This window comes from Chinchilla lanigera, unplaced genomic scaffold (assembly GCF_000276665.1).
Source record: "Chinchilla lanigera isolate Chin_1 unplaced genomic scaffold, ChiLan1.0 scaffold00001, whole genome shotgun sequence".
Taxonomy (NCBI): domain Eukaryota; kingdom Metazoa; phylum Chordata; class Mammalia; order Rodentia; family Chinchillidae; genus Chinchilla; species Chinchilla lanigera.
The window spans coordinates 11,296,107-11,320,390 of NW_004955402.1; the positions used below are offsets into that span (position 1 = coordinate 11,296,107).

At 36.7% G+C, this 24,284-nt stretch overlaps 1 protein-coding gene across 4 annotated transcripts in view; it reads left to right on the top strand.

Moving 5' to 3' along the window:
• The window catches only part of Rbbp8 (retinoblastoma binding protein 8), an 86,016-nt gene that overhangs the window by 50,250 nt on the left and 11,482 nt on the right, over window positions 1-24,284 (top strand). For all 4 annotated transcript variants that reach the window (XM_005372693.2, XM_013503320.1, XM_005372692.2 and 1 more), the window contains exons 7-15: window positions 5,271-5,446; window positions 7,970-8,074; window positions 9,866-9,963; window positions 13,392-13,504; window positions 14,661-15,558; window positions 15,640-15,763; window positions 17,583-17,671; window positions 18,682-18,796; window positions 22,355-22,498. In XM_005372693.2, the coding sequence (XP_005372750.1) occupies window positions 5,271-5,446; window positions 7,970-8,074; window positions 9,866-9,963; window positions 13,392-13,504; window positions 14,661-15,558; window positions 15,640-15,763; window positions 17,583-17,671; window positions 18,682-18,796; window positions 22,355-22,498 (1,862 nt within the window). The remainder of the gene's footprint in view (window positions 1-5,270; window positions 5,447-7,969; window positions 8,075-9,865; window positions 9,964-13,391; window positions 13,505-14,660; window positions 15,559-15,639; window positions 15,764-17,582; window positions 17,672-18,681; window positions 18,797-22,354; window positions 22,499-24,284) is intronic.

A 24,284-nucleotide genomic window follows, 5' to 3' on the forward strand; every position in this document is an offset into this window, starting at 1 on the left:
TGTCCAGGCTGGTCTTGAACTTGTTATCCTCCAGAAGAACAGAGAATAAATGAGATTGCAGGAATGTGACCCCACACCTGGCTTGTAGTATTTTAATTTAGTATTCTGGATGATCCTGGTAGTGTTACAGAGTTCATAAAGATACTGTTGCATTTGTTTAGACATCTATAAAATCTTGGATAACCTGTGCAGATGTATAAACATGTCTCACTGGTGGAATTAACGTTCTTCATTTGTAGCAGTATACTTTTCGGTAATAGATGTTACAGTAGAATTCTGATATTTCTCCCACTTTGTCCTCTGAATACTGATAGCCAAAAGGAATTTTGAAGAGATAATAGATGAGTAAAGGAGGTTGTGCATCAGACTGAGGCTGTGTAAAAATGTTAGCACTCAATTATAGTCAAGCACTAAAATGGAAAGAGGCTAGAACACAGATTCATAGTCTTTTATAGATAATTCTAACACCCAAAAAGCTTTTTAAAAAATTTTATTCAGAACATAAGCTCATCAACTGCCAGGATGTTCTTTTTTTTTGTTTGTTTTTTGTTTTTTTGTTTTTTTTTGGTTTTTCTCTGGTACCGGGAACCGAACTCACGACCTTGCGCTTGCCAGGCAGGCGCTTTTGCCACTGAGCTAAATCCCCAGCCCCCAGGATGTTCTTTATAGTCTTTATCTCACTTAATGTATTTGTATGTTCTAATTTTAAAATATTTGATTATTGGATGGTGCCTTAGACCTCATTGGAAGTGTTATGTAATAATCTATATGTGCTTTGTACTGGTTTTCACTTTTAAAAATCTAAATTCTAATCTGAGATCAAGGATTTCTGTCAGTGATTGTTGAACTACATTAATTTATGTTATATGAAATGATTTAGCACATGTAACTTACAATATTTTGAGCAATATTTTAGTATTTGTATCTTGGTACTCATACATATCAAGGCTTATATTTATGAATACTTTGCTTTTTAGAATACCAAAGATAGATAATATAATAGGTATAGAGTAAGTATTAACAAAAGTAAGTAGATGATTGCCTTGGGACCCAAGATATATAAAGTACTTTGAAAGTAGATTGCCATTTGGCAAAAATACGAATTCTGATTAGTTTAAAATTTGTTTCTAGGATTCTCAATTTTTTTCCTGTTAAAGCTAATTGATGTTTTCAGGAAAAAAGTAAAAATTCAAGTAACAGCTAATCACATAGACAAACTCAGAGCATGTATATTTTCTTTAGGGCATGCTTAGTCAGAACAGTGTAGGAAATAGTCTATTATATCTTTCAGATCTTTCCTGAAATTTAAGATGGTTGTGATTCTCCTGAGCCAACTTCTTTTGTGACCTGCTCTCTTCAAACAAATTTCCTTTCTTTTGGCAGTTTTTTTAAAAATAGCAAGTATCAGCTTGTAAAGGCAGCCTCATTTGCTCTGACTACCTAAACCACCAGTGTTAGATGATTAGTGCCTGAAATTCCCCTTTCTTTAGAAAAAATGCTGACTTAGACTTCTGCTTGTTAAGTACAGTAATTCTAACTCACCTGGGCTGGCTTGCATGTTACAGGTATCTTATAGGGTAGGATAGCTATTTAGTGGCACTACAGTAAATTATCCAGTTTTTTAAAAATTGCCATTATCAGGTTAAAAATAAAGCAAAAAGAGAGTCAGTTCCACCAGTCAAAGAAAGCAAATAATTAAACAAAGTCTTGAGGTCATGACTGTACTGGGAAATGGATGTGGTAGCTCAGTGAAGGCTGCGGGAGTCACGGAAGATTTCAGAGGCCCGCATGTACAGGATGTAGAGGGAATCGTCACGTGCCTTCCCCAGGGCCAGTGTATGATAAAGCATCCCACAGAACAACTGGCTCGTGGCCTTCCTTTTAAAAATTAGTCTTGGGCTGGGGATTTAGCTCAGTGGCATAAGCGCCTGCCTGGCAAGCGCAATGTTGTGAGTTCAATCCCCAGTACCGCAAAAAAATAAATAAATAAATAAAATAAAAATTAGTCTTATTTAAATTATTTATACAGTAAATTTGCATTGATTCTAAGGAACCAAGGTATCAGACTCACTGGTTTGTGCTTTAGGGAATCTTTTTTTTTTTTTGGATTTTTTCCGGTACCGGGAACCGAACTCATGACCTTGCGCTTGCCAGGCAGGCACTGTGCCGCTGAGCTAAATCCCCAGCCCGCTTTAGGGAATCTTGATCACTTTTTAAAAATTAGAACATTTTAATGAACTTGATGGTTATAATATTGCTTCATTAAGTTTAAATTATATTTTAACTAGAAATGGAAATTCTTCAGGTAGTGAAAAACTGAATGTTAAAAACTTTTTTGCTGACTCCTTAGAATAGAAACCCTGGGTCCTTACAGATTCTGGGGTAAAAGACAACTAAAACAGTTTCGACAGGAATGTAAGAGGAAGCCTACAAATAAAACTACCAAAAAAATCTATTCTCAGGCTATCAGCAGGAAAAGGGAACAGAAGATTTAAAATGTGCATAATTAATATACCCACAAAGTAGGACATGAACTCTTTCAATTTTGGTCAAAATCAGGGTGAGTCCTAATGTTTTAAGGAATAAACTTGGTTAAGACAGAAGTTGTTTTTGTTTGTTTTCTTTTATTACAAGAGATGGCAGAACCTTCACCTGTTTACTTACTGAAGTTTTGGCGCTTCTAGTTAGAGCTAGTTTTGTTTTTTTGTATTTTGGGGTTTTTTTTTTTCCCTTTTGTCATCCTGGCTGCATCTAGATTGACTCTGCTAGGAAATGTTTCTTCATGTGACTCATTCATGTTTCAGGTTAAATTTTTATGACTACTAGGAAAGCAGGCTGTGTGTGATGTGATTAGCTAAAGCAAGGTCAGGTAGATTTCACACTCCATTAATTTCTAAGGCTTTCTCGTATGACTTTAACTTACTGTTTTTCCAGAATATGGGTAGAATTACAAGAAGATATTAAAGATTAGGTATTAACTCTATTGCACAGAATGGTAACTTTAATAGATAATGTCTTGTATATTTCAAATTTATTAGAAAAGTAGATTTTAAATGTTTTTACCCCATAAGTTTATGAAGTTATAAACTTATTAATTTGCTTTGTATAATTATCCCACAATGTAAACATACATCAAACTATCACATCAAATCTCATAAATATATACAAACACTATTTGTTCATTTAAAATAATCTGGGGCAAGCAGTGCTAGGAATCAAACCTAGGGCCTCACACATGCTATGTAAGTGCTTTACCACTAAGTTATGCTCCCCAGACCAAAATTAAAATTTAAAAAAATCAGACACTAGCTCTAAAGATTGTTCTAAGGAACAATATAGGATTGTAGACTACAAGTGACATTGATATTACCAGGAAATTTAAATATATATCTGTGTTAGGAAATGTTAATCTTTGTCCTCTAGTGATTCTTTTAAAATTTCTGTTGATCATAGTTTATAAAACTCTCATTATGTAGTTCTTTGAAATAGTATTACAAATTGATATTAGCATAATAGGACAAATTAATTTGGTCATGTAAAGAGTAAATGGCTGACAAACTGATAAGAATTGGTTGACTGATAAGGTCAGTAATGGTTTGGCATGAGAAAGTCAATTAATTTAATTTTACTTAATAATCAAAGTTAGTCAAAACCCAGTCTCTAGGTGCCATGCATTCTGAATTCATTTGGGCAAGAACACATATCTATATATTTCCTTAGGGAGTCTGGGAATGTCTCATTCATTCAGCAAATTGTCAGGCAGTGCCTGCTATACACCTGTTGTGGGTTTTTTTTGTTTGTTTGTTTGTTTTCCGGTACCGGGAATCGAACTCATGACCTTGCGCTTGCCAGGCAGGCACTGTGCCACTGAGCTAAATCCCCAGCCCCTATCACCTGTTGTGACTCATCACTAAAATGAAGGTCTTATCCTTAGAGCTTACATGCTAACAGGTGAAGAGTGGACGTAATAAATTGCATACTTGTTTGGAAAGCATGTACTAGTATAAAATAAATACAGCAGAATGACAAGGAACAGGAAACCGGGCTGTGGAACTGGAATTGTCGTTTTAAACATTAAAATTCCAGCAGAGATGTAACGGAGATGAGGTCATTAGCCGTGTCGATACCTGGGGAAAAGCAGATGAAACAACTGGAGCAAAGAACCTACGATAGGAGGGTGCTTAGCATGTTTTAGGAAACTCAGGAGTGTGGTGGGAGTAGAGCTGTGGAGGAGAGGTCAGGTCATGTCCTTTAGACACTGGTTTGTCTAAGTGAAATGGGCAGATGCAACAGGATTTTAATCAAATTTAACTGACGTGGTTGCGTTGTAATAGAAGACTACTGTGACCGTTCTCTTAAGATTGGAAGAGGCCTTGATGAAACGAGGGCAAGAAGCCTACTGTAGTCATAGGTTAGATTCATGATCTACAGGATAATATGTTGAGTTTAAAGATAGGGCCCCTGGGGTCTACCAAAAGTTAAATCGTGATTCCATTACTAGTGTAGTAAGGGACTTGTATGCCTTCATTTCCTCGGTTGTAAGATGGTAATTATAATATCTTACACAGTGTGATAAAGTAATGCAGGCAGCACTTTGAATAGTTACCAGCAATGTAAAATATAAAACAAAGTTTGGTGTAGTCATCAGTGTCAGTATTATCAAAGCCAGTGTTTGTTGTTTGCCAGGTCATGTTGATTATGCCACCATGGCTTTTAATATTGGTCCTTTCCTTTCCACGTGTGTTTGACAAGTGTTCTATTTCAAAGCACAAAAGCTCTTGCCTAAACTGTTACAGCCTGGGTCTAATTAACTGCCTTGCCTGCTTTCTTTTTGCCCCGTCCAGTTTTGTGTACAGCTGTTGCATTGTCTCCTCACTTCTGTGCCTCAGTTGCTTTCCTCCTGCTTCCTCAGTATGTGCACACTTACTCAAGGTTCCCCTTCCTGCAGCTCTCCTCTGCCCTTCTCCGCAGAAGCACACAGAACTGTGCGTTTTCACTTCCACTGTGTGGCTTCACTGGTCTTATTTGCCCCTTGGAGGACTTTTAATTTCATCTCACTTACCATCAACTGCAACTTCCTCTTGACTTTTCACAGTAACATTCCCTTCTTAGTTCTGTAATCATTTGCCTGCTTCCCTAATCCTTGGATTTGGACTGTTGAATGTAGGGATTAGATTTCTTGCATCTTCCTACTTGGATTCACACCATATAGTACATGGTTTAATAATATTTGTAGAATTCACTTTCTTTCAATTGTCATTTTCCTGTAGAAATGGTCAACAGCATCAAGCAGCTGAGCTTGAATGTGAGGAAAATATTATTCCAGATTCACCAATAACAGCCTTTTCATTTTCTGGCATTAACCGACTGCGAAGAAAGGAGAATCTCCATGTCCGATATGTAGAAAAAACAAATACTAAATTGGGGCATTCTGTGTGTACAAACGGTAAGGATTACAGTTACGTTTTAGTTTTCTGGTTTTTTGAAAAAGTATGCATTGTTTTTACACTGTTCAGTGTAGGGGAAAGAAGTTAGTCATTGTCCAGATAATCTTGGTACAACTGTGAGTTTAACTTCTGTTATAAAGTGAGAAGGCATTTTCTACCTGTATTATATATATGTTTTGCTTATATGAATATATAAATACTCAGCATTTTACAAATATAGTAGTTTCTTTCCCTTTTTTATTTAAAAAATATTCTTAGTTGCAGTACATGTCTGTAATACCAGTACTCCCAAACTAAAGTAGGAGAATCACGAGTTTGTAGCTAGTATGGGCAATTTAACAAGACCTCGTGTCAAAATTAAAAAAAAAGGTTGGGGATATAGCTCACTGGTAGAGTGCCCCTGAATGTGATTCCCAATTTCAAAACAGAATGAAACAAATCTTAAGTGTATGTATGTGAGTAGGCTCGAAGGAAAGATGAAACAAACTTCACATTAATTTTCACCTCCTGTATTACTCAGGTATTACTATGCTGAGTGATTTACATACATTATTACTATGTTTCAGTCCTCCTAGCAGACTTATGAAGCAGCTGTTAGCACCTTTGTTTTAGAGATCAGGAGAGAGATGTTTAGGAGATTAAAAACTCACTGAGGTAGGTAGATTTAGATTTAGATAAATCAGAATTTAGATACAGATCTTCCTGGCTCTAAACGTTTACATGTTACAGGTTTTGTCCATAGGTACTCCCGTCATTTGGAGCTTTCTTTAACTGGCTATTTTTACTTTTTATAATTTGTAACAGTTGGTAGAAATCTAGAAATGGATTTATAATATGTGTCCATTGTGCGTGATCAGTGACATTTCTTTTTATTTATTCATTTTTTTATTTTAAGGAGAAAAAATAACAATAAAACAATTTCAAAACAGGTTAATAGGGGAGTTACAATAATTAATGCATTGCATAATGTTGTCTTCATAGTAGTTACTCAGAGTACAAGATACGGGCATGATATCTTGTCCAGACAATATTAGCACAAACCTTTCTTTTCAGTGAACTAAGAGAAACTAGCTGTGTTAACTGTCTTAACTATCTTGTGTATAAATACATTTTTTCTTTTTCCCTTCCCTCGCTTCCCCTTTCTCCCATCACAGTTCGTCTTTTATTTTGAACAGTGTCTTCCCAGTTCACTGTAGTTATTATACATTTTGGATTTTATTTCTTCGTTCAGTTTCTCACACTAGTGAGACAATACGCTGCTTGCACATGGGTCTGACTCAGCGACTTATTTTTAATTCCAGCCCAGTTTACCATTTCTGCTAAATGATTTAAAACTACCTTTCATATAGCCCTGGAATTTATCATGTGACATAATACATTCATTATTCTTTTAATGTTAATCTAAAGTAAATGGTAAAAGCTAATTGTTAGATTAAAGTTTTGTAACAAAATATGTGGGTTAAAAGGATATGTGAAGTTCTAAGGATATTTGTGTGATTCTAATACATTGGAAGAGTAAGATTTTTATTGTTTAAAATTGGCACAGTTCCCTCATTTTATATGCGTTTGCATCACCATCTAGTGGGAAACAAAAGAACTGTTAAAAATCGTTATGTGATTAGGAGCTAAATGAAAATATAAGGACCTAGATCTTGAAATAACAGGACCTATCAGTCATGAATCATTATAATCATATGTATAATTTAGATCATGTTTAAATTCATGAATATGAATATCCAAAAAACAGTGCACAATTTTCTTCATTAGGAAAGTCATCTTTTGTATCCCCATAAATGCTTCCTTTGGCTTATTTCCTCATTGTATGAGAGCAGTATATAACTATTTAAAAACTTAATTGGTTTGTTATTTTAGTATTGTTCTCATCACTTTTTATTTGGAATCTGAAATTTTGGTTTTAAGATATATGTGTTGGGCTAATTGTAAATTAGCTGAAAATAACTTTCAAATAGTTTAATGACCAGTTAGTCTTGTTTTTGTTCTAACCATATTTGCTTAAAGTTTACAGTATTTTTAAATATTACTTTCAAGTTATAATTAAAGTAAAACTCTATTTTCCTTTACTTTGGCCTTTTAGTTTTCTTTGAATTAAATCTTTATAAACAGTAAAAAATATTTCTGGTAAAACTTGTTTCAGGGTTTCTTTATAGAAAATAAAAACCCTAAAATAAAGATTATGGAGATGTATGAAGTAGTAAACATTAAATTAACCTGCTAATTTGTAACTGATACACAAGGGGAAAAAAACATTAAAATGTTACTGTTCAGGTACCTCGTCTAAGCAGAAAAACTTGTCTCTTCTAGTCTTCTGTCACTTGTTGTCCTAACTTGCAGCTTTGTTGCTTAGTGAAACTAAAGAAGCTTCTTAAACTATAAGAATTATGTCGATAAAATAGTTTTTGTAACACTTTAACAACAGGTTTCTCTTGGCTTTCAGAATAATATTTTGATAATGTTTGTCATCATTATTGTTTGTTTTTCATGTAATCTTTTTTTTCCCTTAGAATTAAGAAAAGTTTCCAAGGCTTCAACTCATTTACAGCATAGCTCTAGTGAAAATGAAATTCTAGTCGCTGACACTTGTGATCAAAGCGAAGCTCCAGCAGCTAGTAAGATTTTGAAATTACCTTTATAAGTTTAAAATACATGGTTATTGGTAAGCAAGAGCAACCAATGGAATTGGACTGTATTTTAGAGATTTTTTTCATATAATTGTGCTTTTATTATTAGTTGTTTAGAAGGCTTTTCATATTGGAGAGTAATGTTAGTATTCATTCATGTTAATATCAATATTAATACAAATTGGTACTGATTTAGATAAGGAAGGCTTTATGTAGTTTACTCATTCATTCAACAAATAATAATATACCAGGCAATGAACAGAATAAAACTCTTGATCATGTAGAGTTTACAGTCTAGTTGGGGAATAAAGAAAATAAATATGTCAAATAGAATCAGGTACTCAGAAGAGAAATGAAGCAGGATAAGAGGAGTATTAGAAAGTCTCAGTCATAAAGTGACCTTAGAGCAGAGACTGGGGAAAGTGTGGGGTGTCTGGCAGAGCAACATCACAGAGAGAGTGCCTGTCAGTATGTTGAGGGATGTCAGGAAGCCAGTATGGCTGGAGCAGAGTGAGTGAGGAGGAGAGTGCTTGGAGAATGAGAAGACTGGAGCTGCAAGTTAGTAAGACAGAAGAGACTAGAAGCAGGATATTCAGATAGATATTTTGGGTGAGCATGTGGATGTAAATTCAAGTTTAGAGAAGTTTAGGGTGGAGATCCATGTGGAACTTGTCCATGTAATATCCAAAACCAGAGAGCTAGATGAAATTACCAAGCAAGTCAGTGTAAATGGGGAAGAGAAGTTCCAGCATATGTGTGCTTGATTTTCTTTTATGGTACTGGGGATAGAGAGAGAGCAAGCACATCTGCACAGCCTGGCTTCCACTCGCTGTACTAGAACTTCGAGCAGAAGTCATGAGTGTTGATGTTCCCCAATGTATATGGGCCTATTTTTGTCTTACTTGTTCTCTTTCTGGAGGGATCTTACCTAGAATTAGTGCTCTGCTACCACCCATATGCTAATAAGATCTGCATCTAGGACTTTTCCTCTGGATTCCAAGCCAGATGTGCTTTCACATGTCTGGGCCCTTGCACAACATATGTAGACTCTTTACCTTCCATAGTTAACCTGCCAAGCTCCTCATACTCGTGTCAGCTTAAGTATCACTTGTATAGCTTGCCTTGATTTCCCAATGCAAATTAATGGGTCTTTCTATGTTTAAATCACCCTTTATATTACCTTTAATGTGTTTATCTCGCTCCGCTGCAGTTCTGTTTAACTTTCTGTTGTAGTCCATAGCTTTTTAAGAATAAAAATGTCTTCTTTTCACACAGTGCATAGCACAGTGCCTGGAACTAGTAGGGGCTCTATAAATACTTGCTAAGTTATAGAAACTGCACAGAACTTTATAAAACACCTGCGTATACGTGATTCTTGTTTAACTAGGTTACCTAAAAGTTAAAAATTGTGCAGTTCTGAAAACCTCTCTCCTATATTCATGAAAGATACTATAAATATGGTTTACTATTTCTCCTATACCTTAATTTGCTATAAATCCATTTTATGATCCCTTTTATACTAATAAAAAATATTACCTATTGGATTCAATTCATTTAGGAAAAATAGAAAACTTAACTGAAAAAGTTTAGCTAGTGCATATGCAAAATACCTGCAGCTTATTGTATATCCTAATAGATACTTTGGATTTTTTAACAGAATTCAGAAATTTGTCCAATGCCATTTTATATTGGTTCTGTGAACCTTTGCTTTCCATTTATATAATTTTTTATACATGTAATTTTATACATGTAATTTATAATTATTTTTTTCTTTCTTAGAAATACGTGGAATAAGCAGTTGTCCCACTGATAAGTCATCTTTTAATTTAGCTACAGTTGTTGCTGAAACACTTGGACTTGGTGTTGAAGAGGAATCTGTAAGTAATACTCACTTTGATGACAGTTAATTAATTGATATGTCCATTTAGAGCCATGCTTAGAGAATTGAGCAAGAGAAAAATTATTTTATCCAAAGATTATTGAATAAAGGCCTTAAACAAAGCTATGTTTGGAAAGCCCATTTATAGTATCTACTCCAAGGCAGTCCCAGAAACCTAGGCTTTAGAATTCTTGGGATCTGGGGTTGAGTCAGAATTACAGTAGAGGAATTACGGCATAGTGGATTTATTATTATTTATTATTCCCTTCCTCCTGTCTTCTCTCTGTCCACTCTCATTCTACCTAAAAGAAAACCTAAACCCTCAAATTGATTTCAGAATTTATTGGGTCTTTTTAGTGTCCATGACAGAGAAATCTGATGTGAAAAACAGGCTGAATTGCTACTACCAAGAACTACTGATTCAATTAAACCTAATTCTTAGGGACTGAGTCAGAGTAGCCCCGTTACGTTTTCAGTGTCTTAGAATAGTACTTCCTTACATCCAGTATATTTACTGGAGTTTTTTGTTTCTTTCTTGTTAGATCCTGCTGTGGTTTGTGTCTAGATGTCCCCCCAGAGCCTTATGTAGTCATAGGGCTTTTTCAGAGGTGGCTGAATCTAAAGTGTACTGGGATTAAGGATGTGTGATTAGTAAATCAGTCCATTGATTGGGTTAGTGTAGTTCTGGCTGAGATTAAGGGTATGAGTGCTACACCTGCTTTAGACAGGTAGCCTGCATACAGTATAAGGGACAGAGTCTTGTCTCCTTTCCCTTGTTACTTATGCTGTCTTGTCTGCCAAACCACCCTGCCTTGGAGCCGGCTGATTATGGACTGAAATGCCTCCAAAGTGAGCCAAATCAACCTTTCCTCCTCTAACTTTGGGTGTTGGGTGTTTTATCTCAGCATTGAGAAAAGTAACTAAGACAGATCCCTAGGAAATAGAAAACTTCTTCAATCTTCAATTCTGGTTTGACACAATCTCAAAATAGTATTCATTTGCTTAAATCAGTAAACGTACATATGCAGCCGGGCATGGTGGCACACGCCTGTAATCCCAGTACTTGGGAGGCTGAAGTAGGAGGATCGGTGCAAGTTCAAGGCCAGCTTGGGCTACAAAGTGAGCTCAAGGCCAGCCTGAACTGCATAGCGAGACCCTGTCTCAAAAAGACAAAAAAAAGAGAAAAAAGTAAATGTACATGTGCTCTGTAAAGTTGTCTTGCTGTTGAGTTTGTGAAATTTGAATTTTTTTTTTTATTAAACAGTAATTGGGTTTTTGTCCTTCTTAAATCCTTCTTTGTCCTTCTTAAATCCTCCTTTCCTGCTGTTTTATTTTTTTTTGCTGCTGGGAATTGAACCTGGGGCCTTTGCATCCACACCCTGCCACTCAGCTAAAATCCCACCCTTACATTCCTTGTTGATGGCACAAAGTACCCAACAGTGCAGTTTAAAGGAGAGGTTTTCAGGGGGTCGTTTTGCTTTATTAGTGTATGTTTGCAGTACATGAAGTGTATGTTCATCTTGCAGAGTGCGTGCGAGTACGTAACACAGCTTCTTTTCAGTCACCTCACCTTCCCCCCACCACCCTCCCTCTGCCTCCAAATCCCCTTTTTTGTTATTGTTATTATTATTTTTGGTTCATGTTTATGACATACAATGTTTACATTCATGCTTTAGTACATGTACATGACATATTTCAAAATCTTCCTCCATCTCCTTCTCCTTCCCCCCGCCCTCACCCTCTGTCTCCTAGACCCCTCCACATTTGCAAATGATCTGTCTCCTCTTTTCCCTCCATCAGTCCTTTATTTTGTTCTTTATTTGTACTTCGTCTCACTCAAATGGGAGATAACCATTTGGTATTTAAGCTTGAAGAGGGGTTTATTTCGGCTTACGGTTGCAGTCCATGGTAAGCCAATTCCAAGCCAGAAAGGGGAAGGGCCTTGGAGGAGGCATCCAGGGAACAGAGAGAGAAGGGTAGAGCAGAGGCTGGAGATGACACCCTTCCAGGCCCCGCCCCAGTGATAGGTCTCCCTGCTGCCACCACCAGCCCCCACCTCCTAACAGCAGCTTCGCTGTAGCCCCACCCTGGTCATCTTTTTCCAGAGCCCTGCCTGTGAGTACATGAGGCCTCTGGAGGACATTCTCAGTGTAACCATAGCAGACTTACTTCTTAGGAACTGAGTCAGATGGGCCCCATCATGTTTTCAGTAGTTTAGTACGTACTTACATGAGGCATGTTTACTTTTTTTATTGGTCCCTAGAAAATAGAAAACTTGAATTCTTCCATCTTAAGTTCTGTTTTGACACAGTTTTAAAATAGCATTCCTTCACTTTAGCTAGTAAATGTGTATGTGCTTTTATAAAGTTGTCTTACTGATGAATTTCTAAAAATTGGTTTTTTCTATTTTGGCTTCTATCCTTTTAAAATCCATCCTCACAGGTATGGGGACACATGCCTGTAATCCTAGCTGCTCAAGAAGAATGGGTAGACCAGTTGCAATTTTGAGGTAGTCTGGGCAACTTAGGGAGACCCTGTCTCAAAGAAAAAGCAGTAAAGGCTGAGGATGTACCCCTGTGGTAGAGCTTCCCTGGATTCAATCCCTGGTGCTACACACATCCTCAAATAGTAATAGGTAGTTTTTCACCTTTGTACTTTAAATGTATTTTATCGATTTGTAATTCCCTGCTACTTAGGAGTCTAGCAATTTAGATATCAGATGAGTTAAGGGAGCTGAAATCTGAGGACTTGCTGCTTATAGTGTGAGTCATAGGCCAACAGCATCTGATCACTTTTGAAGCTGTTAGAGGTACAGAATCCAGACCTACTGAACTTGCATGTAACAAGATCCCCAATAGACTTGTATGTATGTTAAAATTTTAGAAGCACTGCTTTCTAAAGGATCCTTTTAAATTTATCTGTGTTCTGTTCCCCTCATGTTAATATTGGTATTTGGAATTGCAGTTTTATATACCAGTAATAGAATATACTTACATAAATATTAAAATGTTGATGGTTTTTTGCTTTAAACTTAATACAGTTCATATTTTTATTGTGATGAAATTCAAATGACATAAAATTAATCATTTTAAAGTGTGCAGCTCATTCAAGGCAGGGATGGTGATGCCAGCCTATAATGCCAAGCATTCTAGGAGGCTGAGACAGAAGGATTGCAAGTTTGAGCCTAGACTGGGCAATTTAAGCATCTTGGCAAGACCTTGTTTCAAAATTAAAAATTAATTTGAGAGGCTAAGGATGTAGCCCAATGTGAAAGCCCTGGGGAATGAACTCAGTATTGCAAAAATAAATAACTAAACTGTACAATTTAGAGATATTTAGTATATTTGTAATATTACACAACTACCACCTTTTTAAGGATGAGTAACATTCCACGGTGTGAGCATGCCTCATATTTTACTATTGAAGGAATCTCAGAGTCCCATGAGCCCTCTTGGTGATGAGCTGTACAACTCTCTGGAAGGAGATCACAAGAAACAATCTTTTGAGGAATCCATGAGAAATTCTGAAGATAGTTTAAGGTAATTTGGGGCACTTTGGTGAAAACTTGTAACTACTGTTGAACTCCCATTAGAATTAAACCATTTCGCTAGGCATGGTAGCACATGCCTGCAATCCCAGCACTCAGGAGGCTGAAGCAGGAGGACTGTCACAGGTTCAGGGCCAGCCTGAACTACATAGTGAAACCTTGTCTCAAAAAAAAAGAATTGAACCATTTCATTAAACCCTTTTCCCACTCAGCATGGAGTTTGTTATTCTGGCTATATTTTTATTGTGAAAAATGTCTCTCCATTTTATGAGCTCTTTTGCATTATAGTAGAGAAGTAGGCGTTATTTTTAAATCCTTTTTGTAATCACCACGCATTAGGCTATTAAAGAGCTCCCAGTCTTTTATTCTGCCCCTTTCAAGGCCCAGCCATCCTTTCTGTGTTTGTTGCCAAATCCTTCATGTTATACAAAGGACATCTATAAACTAGATGAATTTCTAAGATCATATTTCATCTCATTACTAATTTCATCTGTCATCATGGTAACCCATAAATGTAAGGTTTAGTACTCCCTCTCCTTTTTTATTTCCTTTACAGATGTCAAAAATGCAGCCCCTGAGAGTAAATGTCTTCTTAAAGTCACATAGATGTTAAGTACTAGACCCAGAGCTCTTAGCCATTCCCTACTAGAGGAAGTGTGACGCATTCCTTACACTTAGGCCTAGTGTTCTTTCTGTAGCTTTCTGCTTCGCTAGAGACAGCTGAGTTTGATTCTGTACTTTAAGAGTTTTGGGGTTGGAGATGTAGTCCCATAGTACGCTGCTTGCTTAGCAAGCAGGATTCCTGGTTTGATCCTAAATACTGGGAAAAATAAGAAACCAAGAATTTTTTCCTTGAAATTCTTTAATCTTTTTTATGTAATGAAGTTATTTAAATTACTTAAGAAAAAAAATTAGGAATATTAGAGTATTGAGACATGTTTCCTGTATCATTTCCCTCAGCTTTTTGTTTCCCAAATGAAGAGGCTCACAGTTATACTGAATCTTAAATTTTGGTTAATCATCTGCCTATAATAGAGAAAACTTCACTATTCCACGTCAAGCAAAGGTTTTTTTCATTGTGCTTGTCTTTTAATTTTTACCATACTTCTTTAGTATGAAAAAAGTTGTCTTACTCTTTATTTATTTAGATTTTCAGATTCTACTTCAAAGACTCCACCTCAAGAATTGGCCACTCGGGTGTCATCTCCTGTGTTTCCATCTCCTGTGTTTGTACCTACATCTAATGTGAAAAGTGGTTTGGGTTTGAATACAAGTTTGTCCCCTTCTCTTTTAAGCACTGGGAAGCAAAGCCATCCCAAGACAATCCCTTTCAGCAGCACTTCTACATCTAGGTCAGAGAAAACTAGATCAAAATCTGAAGATAGTGCCCTTTTCACACATCATAGTCTTGGGTCTGAAGTGAACAAGGGCATTAGCCAGTCATCTTCTAGCAAGCAGATTCTTAAAAATATAAGTGAATCCATAAATGAACAGGCTATTACTGATCGCACTAAAGATGCTGTTACTGATAAACATATAGTGTCCCTGAAATCATTGGGAGGCAGAACATCCAAAAGGAAGAAAACTGAGGATGAAAGTGAACATGAAGTAAGCTGCCCTCAAGCTTCCTTTGATAAAGAAAATTCTCTTCCTTTTCCAATGGATAATCAGTTTTCCATGAATGGGGACCACGTAATGGACAAACCTCTGGATCTCTCGGATCGGTTTTCAGCTATCCAGCGTCAAGAGAAAAGCCAAGGAAATGAGACTTCCAAAAACAGATTTAAGCAAGTGACTCTTTATGAAGCTTTTAAGCCCATTCCAAAGGGCTCTTCCTCAAGCCATAAGGCTTTGGATGGGAGCTGCCTGGTACCCAGAGATTCCCCGGAGGAGTCCTGTTTACAGGAGTGCGTCCGCCAGTCTTTGCGCAAATCCCCTCCAGACAGTAAAACACCATTACCTATAAAAGAAGAAAATTCCATCTTCAAAATCCCTGTGCGTCCACAAGGAGATTTGGAGACAGAGAATCATTTTGATGATAGGAAGGTTTGTGTTAAATATTTAAGGATTTTGATTAAAATCACTTTTTGTGGTTTCATCTAGATGCTAATAATCATTTCTATCTAGGGTGCTGGTTCTAATGAGCCAATAAAAGTAAAAACCAGGTCAGTCCATGGAGGATGTGAACTTGCATCAGTTCTTCAGTTAAATCCCTGCAGAATTGCCAAAACAAAGCCTAACAACAACCAAGGTATGTGCCCTACAAATAGAATTTCTACTGTTCTTTAATGACTTTGAATTGGATACTTACATATTTTGAGTAGATTAGATTGTATGGGAAATTTTTAAGTGTTTCTTCCCTGCCTGTTGGTGTTTATAAGATGATTCTCATTGGTTCCATTTTACTTGTGAATTTTCTCCTTTTGCGCTATTTAAAAAAGGAGTTGAAATATTTTGGTATCTGCTTTTATAGGTCCTTTTGTAGCCTGATTTTTTTGTAGTTATTTTTTATTTCCTTCATGGAAGCTTTTAAAATTCAAACTATACAGAATTTTAAAAATAAAAATAATCATCCAAATCTTATTTCTCATTCTATAAGTAATTTGTCCTTTTTATTTCATTTACATGTTTATGTATAAACATGAATATATACATTACTTATATAGGTTTTTAAACTTATAAATATTATTTGCCTATATGTATATATATATACGTCTTATAATTTTACTGTATGTATTTCAAAGGAGTCCTTTTGTTTTTTTCAGCCACCAAATACTTCTATAATTCATATGCACTATTTTTCATTTTTTCTTCATTGGCAATTTATTCTTTCATTCTGGGCTTGCTTTTCCTTTTTTCCAGAAGCATATTCTTTATTTGTTCTTCCAGCATGAAAACATGTTTTTTGCTTTCATTCCTAATTTTTTTCCTTTTTTTTTCTTTTGTTAATTTCTTCTTTACTGCCGTAAGGGTTTTAATAAAATGCCTGTTTAACTTTGCACAGTTTGCCTAGAGTTACTGTCATACTACTTCATGTCCTACAGCTACACTTCATGTACTTGTTATATCTTATATTTACATACAGTACACTCAGAACCCTTCCAGGCAATGTTATATTATTAACAGTTTGAAAATATTTTTGTTGAAATGTAGCTTACACCATAAATATCCACCATTAAAGTTTCCAATTCAGTGCTTTTGGCAAATTCGGGGTTTCTCCAGCTGTCACTATAGTCTTAAGTGTGGAACAGGCACCACCCTCTGCTGATCTCCCTCCTCCCGGTCCTGGGCACCACTCATCTCTTTTTTGTCTCCATAACTTAACTGTTTTCAAGATTTCATATAAATGGAGTCCTGTGATGTGTAGTCGTTTGTGATTCACCTCTTTCACTCAGTACATTGTCTTCCATTTTCATCCATATCATAGCATACACTGATATTTCTTCATTCCTTTTTACTGTTGAATGACATTGTATACCAGATTTTTCATCAGTTAATAGAAATAATTGTTCCTACTTTTTGTTATTATGAGTAATACTGCTCTGAACACTTGATAGAAGTTTTGTGTGGCTGTTTTCATTTTTTTCTTTGTACATAGCAGTGGAATTTCTGGACCCTGTACCAACTCTGTATTTACACTTTCGGGAGCTGCCAGTTTTCCAAAGGAGCTATGTACCATTTTACATTCGCACCGGCAGTGTGCATGGGTTGCAGTTTCTCACATCTTCACCAACATTTGCTATCTTTCATCCTGATTCTAGCTGTCTTTGTATATGTGACGCAGTATCTCATTATGATTTTGCATTTTTCTGAGGGCAAATGATGTTGAGTATCTTTTTATATATTTATTGGCTAGTTAGACTGTCTATTCTGAGCCTTTTCCTATTTTTTCATTTGGAAAATTTACGTTTTCATATTGTGAGCATTCTTATATATCCTAGGCACAAGTCTTTTACCAGACTTGGGATTAGCAAAAAAATTTCTCCCATTCTGTAGGTCTCCGAACTTTTTAAAGTGATGAGAATTTTCAAAATCTATTTTTAATTGCATTTTTTTTTTCCTTATCTAAGATGCATCCTTTGAAAATATCCAGTGGAGTGTAGATCCAGGAGCAGATCTTTCTCAGTATAAAATGGATATTACTGTAATAGATACAAAGGTAAAGTAAATAATAAAGCCAAAACCCATTTCTTCTTCTAGTGAATTGTTAGTGAGCTTTCCCTTCTGATTTACTCTGTGACCTTTATTCAGATACTTCTTAAAACCTACATTTATTTATTCAGAAAACAAAGAAACAGAGATGCTTATTCTTCAAACCTTACGGCTTTTTGAAAAGATATTTGTGCCTTTAAAGGCCTTTATTAAAAAGCATTCACATCATTTTTTAAAATAATACAAACTTCTAGTTATATGTTTTAAAATTATTTTTATGAAATAATCCTAATGCTGTGATTAGATTTAGAGTAATAACCTATGGGGAAAAATTTATTTTCCCTATTGACTACTTTTTTAAGCACTGCATTTTTTAAAAAGAAAAGTCATAGTGGAAGTACTTTTTTGCCTTAAATATAGCTTCTATGGTTTGAGAAGTTCCCTTTCACTTGGTAACATATTAATAACAATGCATTTAACAGTTGTTGAAGTAATATATGCCCATTAAGAAACCAAATTTAAGCTGAGTATGGTGTTACATGCCTGTAATCGTAGCACTTGGGAGGTTGAGGCAGAAGGATTGCCGTGAGCTTAAGGCCACCTTGGGCTACATAGCAAATTCAAGGCCAGCCTGTACTACATAGTGAGACCTTGTCTCAAAAAAAAACCAAAAAAAGAAATCTAATTTGATTACTGGAATCATTATGTTAGTTGTACATTATTGTTTATTACTGTGAGGCAGATTGGGAAAGATTCAGGACAAGTTCAAGGGAGTTCTGTGATACATGGATCTCCCTTCCATTGACAGGAGTCTTCCTTTTCCTAGGCTGTGATACTTGCACGTTACTGTGGTATGTTTTATAGTCCGTAAAGCCAGACTCTCTGTTCCCAAAGTATGAAAACAAATACAACTTAATGCTTAAAAATAGAAAAATGTATGTGTATTTTACCAGAATTTTTGGTAAAACTATAAATATAAGACCAAAAACAAATAATTATTAAAATTTTGGATTTTAGGATGACAGTCAGTCAAGATTAGGAGGAGAGACAGTAGACATGGACTGTACTTTGGTCAGTGAAAGTTTGCTCTTAAAGGTGAAGAAACAAGAGCAAAAAGGAGAAAAAAGTCCAAGTAAGATTTGCTTTTTCAAAATTTTAATAAAAATGTGGAGTGGTCATGATGGCGCACACCTGTAATCCCAGCACTTGGGAGGTTGAAGCAGGAGGATTACCACGAGTTTGAGGCTAGCCTGGGCTACATAGTGAGTTCAAAGCCAGCCTCGACTACATAGTGAGACCTTGTCTCAAAAAAAAAAAGTGGAATGAAGTTTGTGTTTATACCATTGTACTGATTAACAGTAAACTCTGTATTGTTGTTAGGGTTCATGTGTAGATGTCCCCTCAAGTGGTCAAAGGTGGGGCTTTTTAGAGGTGGCTAGATCCAGAGTCTGACACTGGGATTGATTCATGGTGCAGTGCTGGGACTAAGGGTTTGAGTGCTGCCCACCCTAAAGGCAGGTAGCCTGGATAGGATACAAAGGACAGAAAGAAGCTTGTCAACTGTTGTTGCTGCTGCTTGTCTTCTACTCTGTAATGCCCCTCTGCCCTTGCCGTCCTGCCTTGGAGCCAGCTGATCATGAACTAAAACTTCTGGAACTGTGAGCCACAGTAAACTTTTCCTCCTTTAACTTTGGGTGTTGGGCAGCGACGAAAGTAAGACATAGGCTTCTTTTCCCTGCTGTTACTTTCATATTCCTTTTAAGAAAGTTTAATTTCAGTGTTTCAGAAAAAAAAACTTTAGCCAGAATAGTTTTATTTCAGAAACAATTCAGATTATTTCCAGGGATCAGCAGGCTACAGCCCCTGCCAGTTTTTTGTGATCGGCCTCATCTCTTCGTGTTGCCTGGGGCTGCTTGCTCCAAAGATAGAATTGGATAGTTGATGCAGAACCCTCATAGCTCCACAGGCCTATTTTACTTTCTGACCTTTTAAGGCAAAGTTGCTCATTGCTAGATTTAGGTAATTTTCATAAAGAAGGAGGGGATCTGAAGAGTCCATGTGTCTCAGTCACTTTGTCTTCACTGGGACACAGTCCTTTGACATCCACAGTTTAAGGGAGAGGTTTATTTTGGCTTACATTTTCAGTCCACATTCTGCTGGCTCCAAGGCAGGACAGAATGGCAGAGGGGGATAGTGAAAATTTAATTCTTCACCTAAAACCATGCTTTTCCTACAGTGGTGGGAACAATAAAAGGGCTTTGGTTACACTGCCTTCCTAACATTTCTAGCTATACCGTCATGAAAACAATTTGACTGATGGCAGTTGCCATTTATCACCCTCACAGACTAAAGGGTTAGGGCCCGCGCATGGGGTTGCACTGCCAAAAGTAGAGGCATTTCCCAGCCATCGTCTGATAGCAGCTGCGTACATTCGTGCTGGACGTCCATTCCGTGTCTTCCATTTTCTGTAGACTACCTACGTAGAGTTCAGAAACCAGACAGCCAGTCTTGCCTGGCTTCTTCGGAATCAAGTGAGAAAATTCCGATGCCCTTTACCTTACGTCTTTGTCCTTTAGATATGATGAAGCAGATGACTGTCAGCGTCACACTGTGAAAACAGCTTGTGGGATAGGAGACATTGTTGAGGCCTTATTTTGGAAAAATAAGTCTGCCCTATACAGTAAAACCTTTTTCACACTTAGAATTGGTTCACATGAAATATACCAAGGAAAACTCAATTACTGCTAATATTTTAATTCAAAAAGTTTTTCTAGAAGCCAGGCATGGTGTCTTCCCAGCTACTGAAGAGGCTAAGGTGGGAAAAATCACAAGTCTGAGGCCAGCCTGGGCAACTTAGCAAGACTTTTATCAGAAAGCAAAAAGTTTTAAAGGGCTGAGGGTATAGATGAGTGGTAGAGCCCTTGCATAGCATGTGGAAGACCCTGGTGTTACCTGCCAGGGCTCCATTGGGCCCAGATCCTGGCCCCGGCTCTCCGGGTCTCTGGGTTTCTGGATTTGTTTGCCTGCCCCCAAACAAGAGTATGAGAAAAGTCCATTAAAAAAATGGAAAGGTGAGGAATTTTTCACCTGTAAATTGAGCTTGTTTAATCTTTGAGACCCTTGGGAATTTTTTGGAGTGAGTTTTCTGGAAGGGAAAAAAAGCATTGTAACCTTAGGTAGTTTTATATTCTGAAGCTGTGGTTTTTCTTAAAAGTACAATTTTTGTATTACGATTTTCCCTGGATTGGGAGAAGTGGCGGTTACTTGATACAGAGTCATCTTTGGCCACTGTTCTGTTCTTTTTGTTAGCCAACTCAACTTGTTTCTGATTTTTCTTTAACTCTGGTTTTTTGTCGTCACTTGTTCTTGAGAGGGTCTTGCTAAACTTTCCAGGTTAGGCTAAACTTGCAGTCCTCCTGCTTTCGCCTCCCAGAGTGCTGGGGAGCGTGTGCCACCTCACCCCACCAAGCTCTGGTGTTTTTAAATACATGATTATATAATGGGAAATGTTAGAGCTTCAAAGACGCCTTTAGCACTTTCACACATTACATAGGGCATTAAATTCATTTTTTTCTTTCAGTTTTTAATAACCAGATGCAAATGATAATGCAAGAAAACCTTTTTGCTTCATTAGAAAAATAAAACAAGTAAAATGCTAGACCACAATGTCCCTTTTTGTTTAAACTTAGTATTTGTCATTATTTATTATGATATATTTTCATTTCCTCACAGATTCATTAGTAAGACTTCTTTTGGTTTGTATGAATTATACAGGAGCTGATAGGGAAAAAAATCGTAATATTTGTAAGGGGTTTAGTTATATGACAGTAACAAGAAACTCAGCATTCTTTTCACATGAGTAAAGGACAGTTAAAGTCTTAACATTAACTTCCAAGGTGTAAGAGTATTCTTGCCTCATGTACCAGATGTAAGAATTAAACCTTGTTTTTAAAAATCATGACTCAAGAATTGTCTTGATTACTTCATTATGTGTATTACAGTTTCTTATTGAGTCACTGAGTTAATACTTACAAGATAACTTACAACTAACATTTTTTAGAATCATGTTTTCTAACATGTCCGCAGACATTTCACTACTTACATGTATTCATTGAAAGTAATCTCTTCACAACTAAGCCTAAAACCTGTATTATAGTAATATTTTAAGAATTTCTTTAAACGCTTCACTGCATATAGTTTTTTACCCTCTTACATTCACTGCATTAAGACTCTTTAAAAGCTTTAACAAGACAGCTTTCAAGTGATTTTTTGGGAAGTGATGGTGGTACTGGAGTTGAGCCGAGGGCCTTCACACTGAACTATACTCCAGCCATTTTTTGTTTTCTTTTTAATAGGCCAGAGTCTCACCAAGTTGCTGAGTTGCCAGGCTGGATTTGATCTTGTGAACCTCCTGCTTCAGCCTCCCAGGGTGCTGGGGTTGTGGGGCTGCCACCATTCTTGGCTAAACTGGCATTTCATCTTTCACACATGTGTCTACAGAGACTTAACACATGTATTCACTGACAGAACACCCTTCAGAGTTAAACTTGTAGCCCACATATAAGACTCACATTTTAAAGAAGTGTCTTAAAAGACCTCATTGCATTATTTTCTGGCAGTTAATAGTTTAATGTTAGTCTACATGAAAAACAAAAATCTTGCTTTTTGCTCTATGCTCTTTTTTATATAGATAGAGAAAGAAAGATGAGTGATACCTTGGAAGATATGTTTGATCGGACAACACATGAAGAGTACGAATCTTGTTTGGCAGACAGTTTCCCCCAGGTGGTAAATGAGTTGGAGGAGTTACCTGCTGCCGTAAGGGGACCAACTGGTAAGACTTCTTTCTCTTTAATTATGACTTCTCCGTTATGCTGAATTCAGCTAGTTAAGACATCAGGGTAAGTAACAGGTTTACAAGGGTTTGTTAACAAGGGTTTTATGTAAATTTCTTTATTATTGTTTATTTTGAAATAATTTCAAACTAAGAGTTCCAAAAAGTAGTTCTCCTATACCTTTCCTGCAGCTTCCCTTTATGTTAACATCTTACATAACCATGAAATATTTATGAGAACAAAGAAATTAATCTTGGTGTTCATTGTTATGAATTTCTTTATAACATATACATAAAGTTTTTTAAAGTTTTGAGCAATTCCTGTTAATAATTGCAATAGAAAAAGATAGTCTTGCAGAAAATTTACACCCATTTTCTACTACAAATGCTTGCTTTATCCTTCCAGACTAAATACCTACTATCAGTTCACTTCTCAGCAGCCACCACCCTAGTCTTAAACTACTGCTATCTCACCTGTTGTACTGCAAGCCTCTGAACTGGTCTTTTCATACCAATTATTTCTCCTGTCCAGTCTCTGCTCTTACAGAGTGTCCGTAGGGATCTATTTTAAATGTAAATTAGATTGTGTTGCCTTTTTGCTTAAAAACTCTTCAATGAGGCAGCGTATTGTGGCACATGCCTGTAATCCCAGCACCTGGGAGGCTGAGGCAGGAGGATTGCTGCGAGTTTGAGCACGGCGTGGGCTACAAAGTGAGTTCAGTGCCAGTTCAGTGAACTGCATAGCAAAATCCTGTCTCAAAACGATAAAAAACAAAACAAAACAAACACACACTTCAGTGAGAAGAAGATGCTCAAATGGTCAGGGAGTCCTTTCAATATTATCCATTATCCAGGCGTTAATACACCCACTGAGATGGTTAAAGAGACTGGTAATATCTGATGTTGGAAATAGTGAAGAGCAGCTGGAGTTCCCATACACTGTAGAAGGCAGTATGAATTGTTAACTATTACTTTGGAAAACAGTTACTGTTACTTTCTGAACAACTTTATAGAGGTTTGTCAGTTTTGTATCAAGTTACACATATACCTGTTTTGTTATCGCCAATTTGACTGCAGTGTGTATTCACCCAAGAAAAGTTAAAATATGCTCACAGAAAGATGTTTAAGAAGGTTCATACAGTATTCATAACAACGCAAAACGGGAAACAACTCAAATATCCATCAACAGGTGAATAAATTCATTGTGATGTGTTTATTTAATGGAGTGTTACTCATCACCAAAAGGGAAAGAACTGCTAGACCCAGCAATTTGGGTGAAGGTCCATCTTTTTGAGGTGGAAAAATACAAAAAATGAAGAAGCACACTATATAATTAATTATGCAGTTCCAAAAGAGCCATAACTGAGCTGCGTCATAAGAGAAGTTGGATCCGAGTTTACGGGGGAGGGAAGAGAACAGAAGAGAGATGCAAGAGAACATTTGTATCCTCTTGGATCCAAGGCCCGTTGTGATCTGGTGCCTGTCCACCTCTAATTTCATCTCCCCTGTGATAAAATCTCAGCCGCTCTGGCATTCTCATAGCTCCTATAGCATCCCCTTTTCTGTCTCAGGACCCTCACCCGTAACGTTCCCCACTCCGCCCCTTCCCATGGCTGACTTGTCATTCATCAGTTTCTGCCTTTCATCTTCCTCACATAAATGTTAACCATCTGCCTGCTTGGTGTTTCACTGTCCACTTGCTTAACCTCTGTTTCCCTCACGGTAATGTAGGCACCATGAGGACAGAAGACCTGGTCTCTCTTGTTCTACATTGTATGTCCAGAAC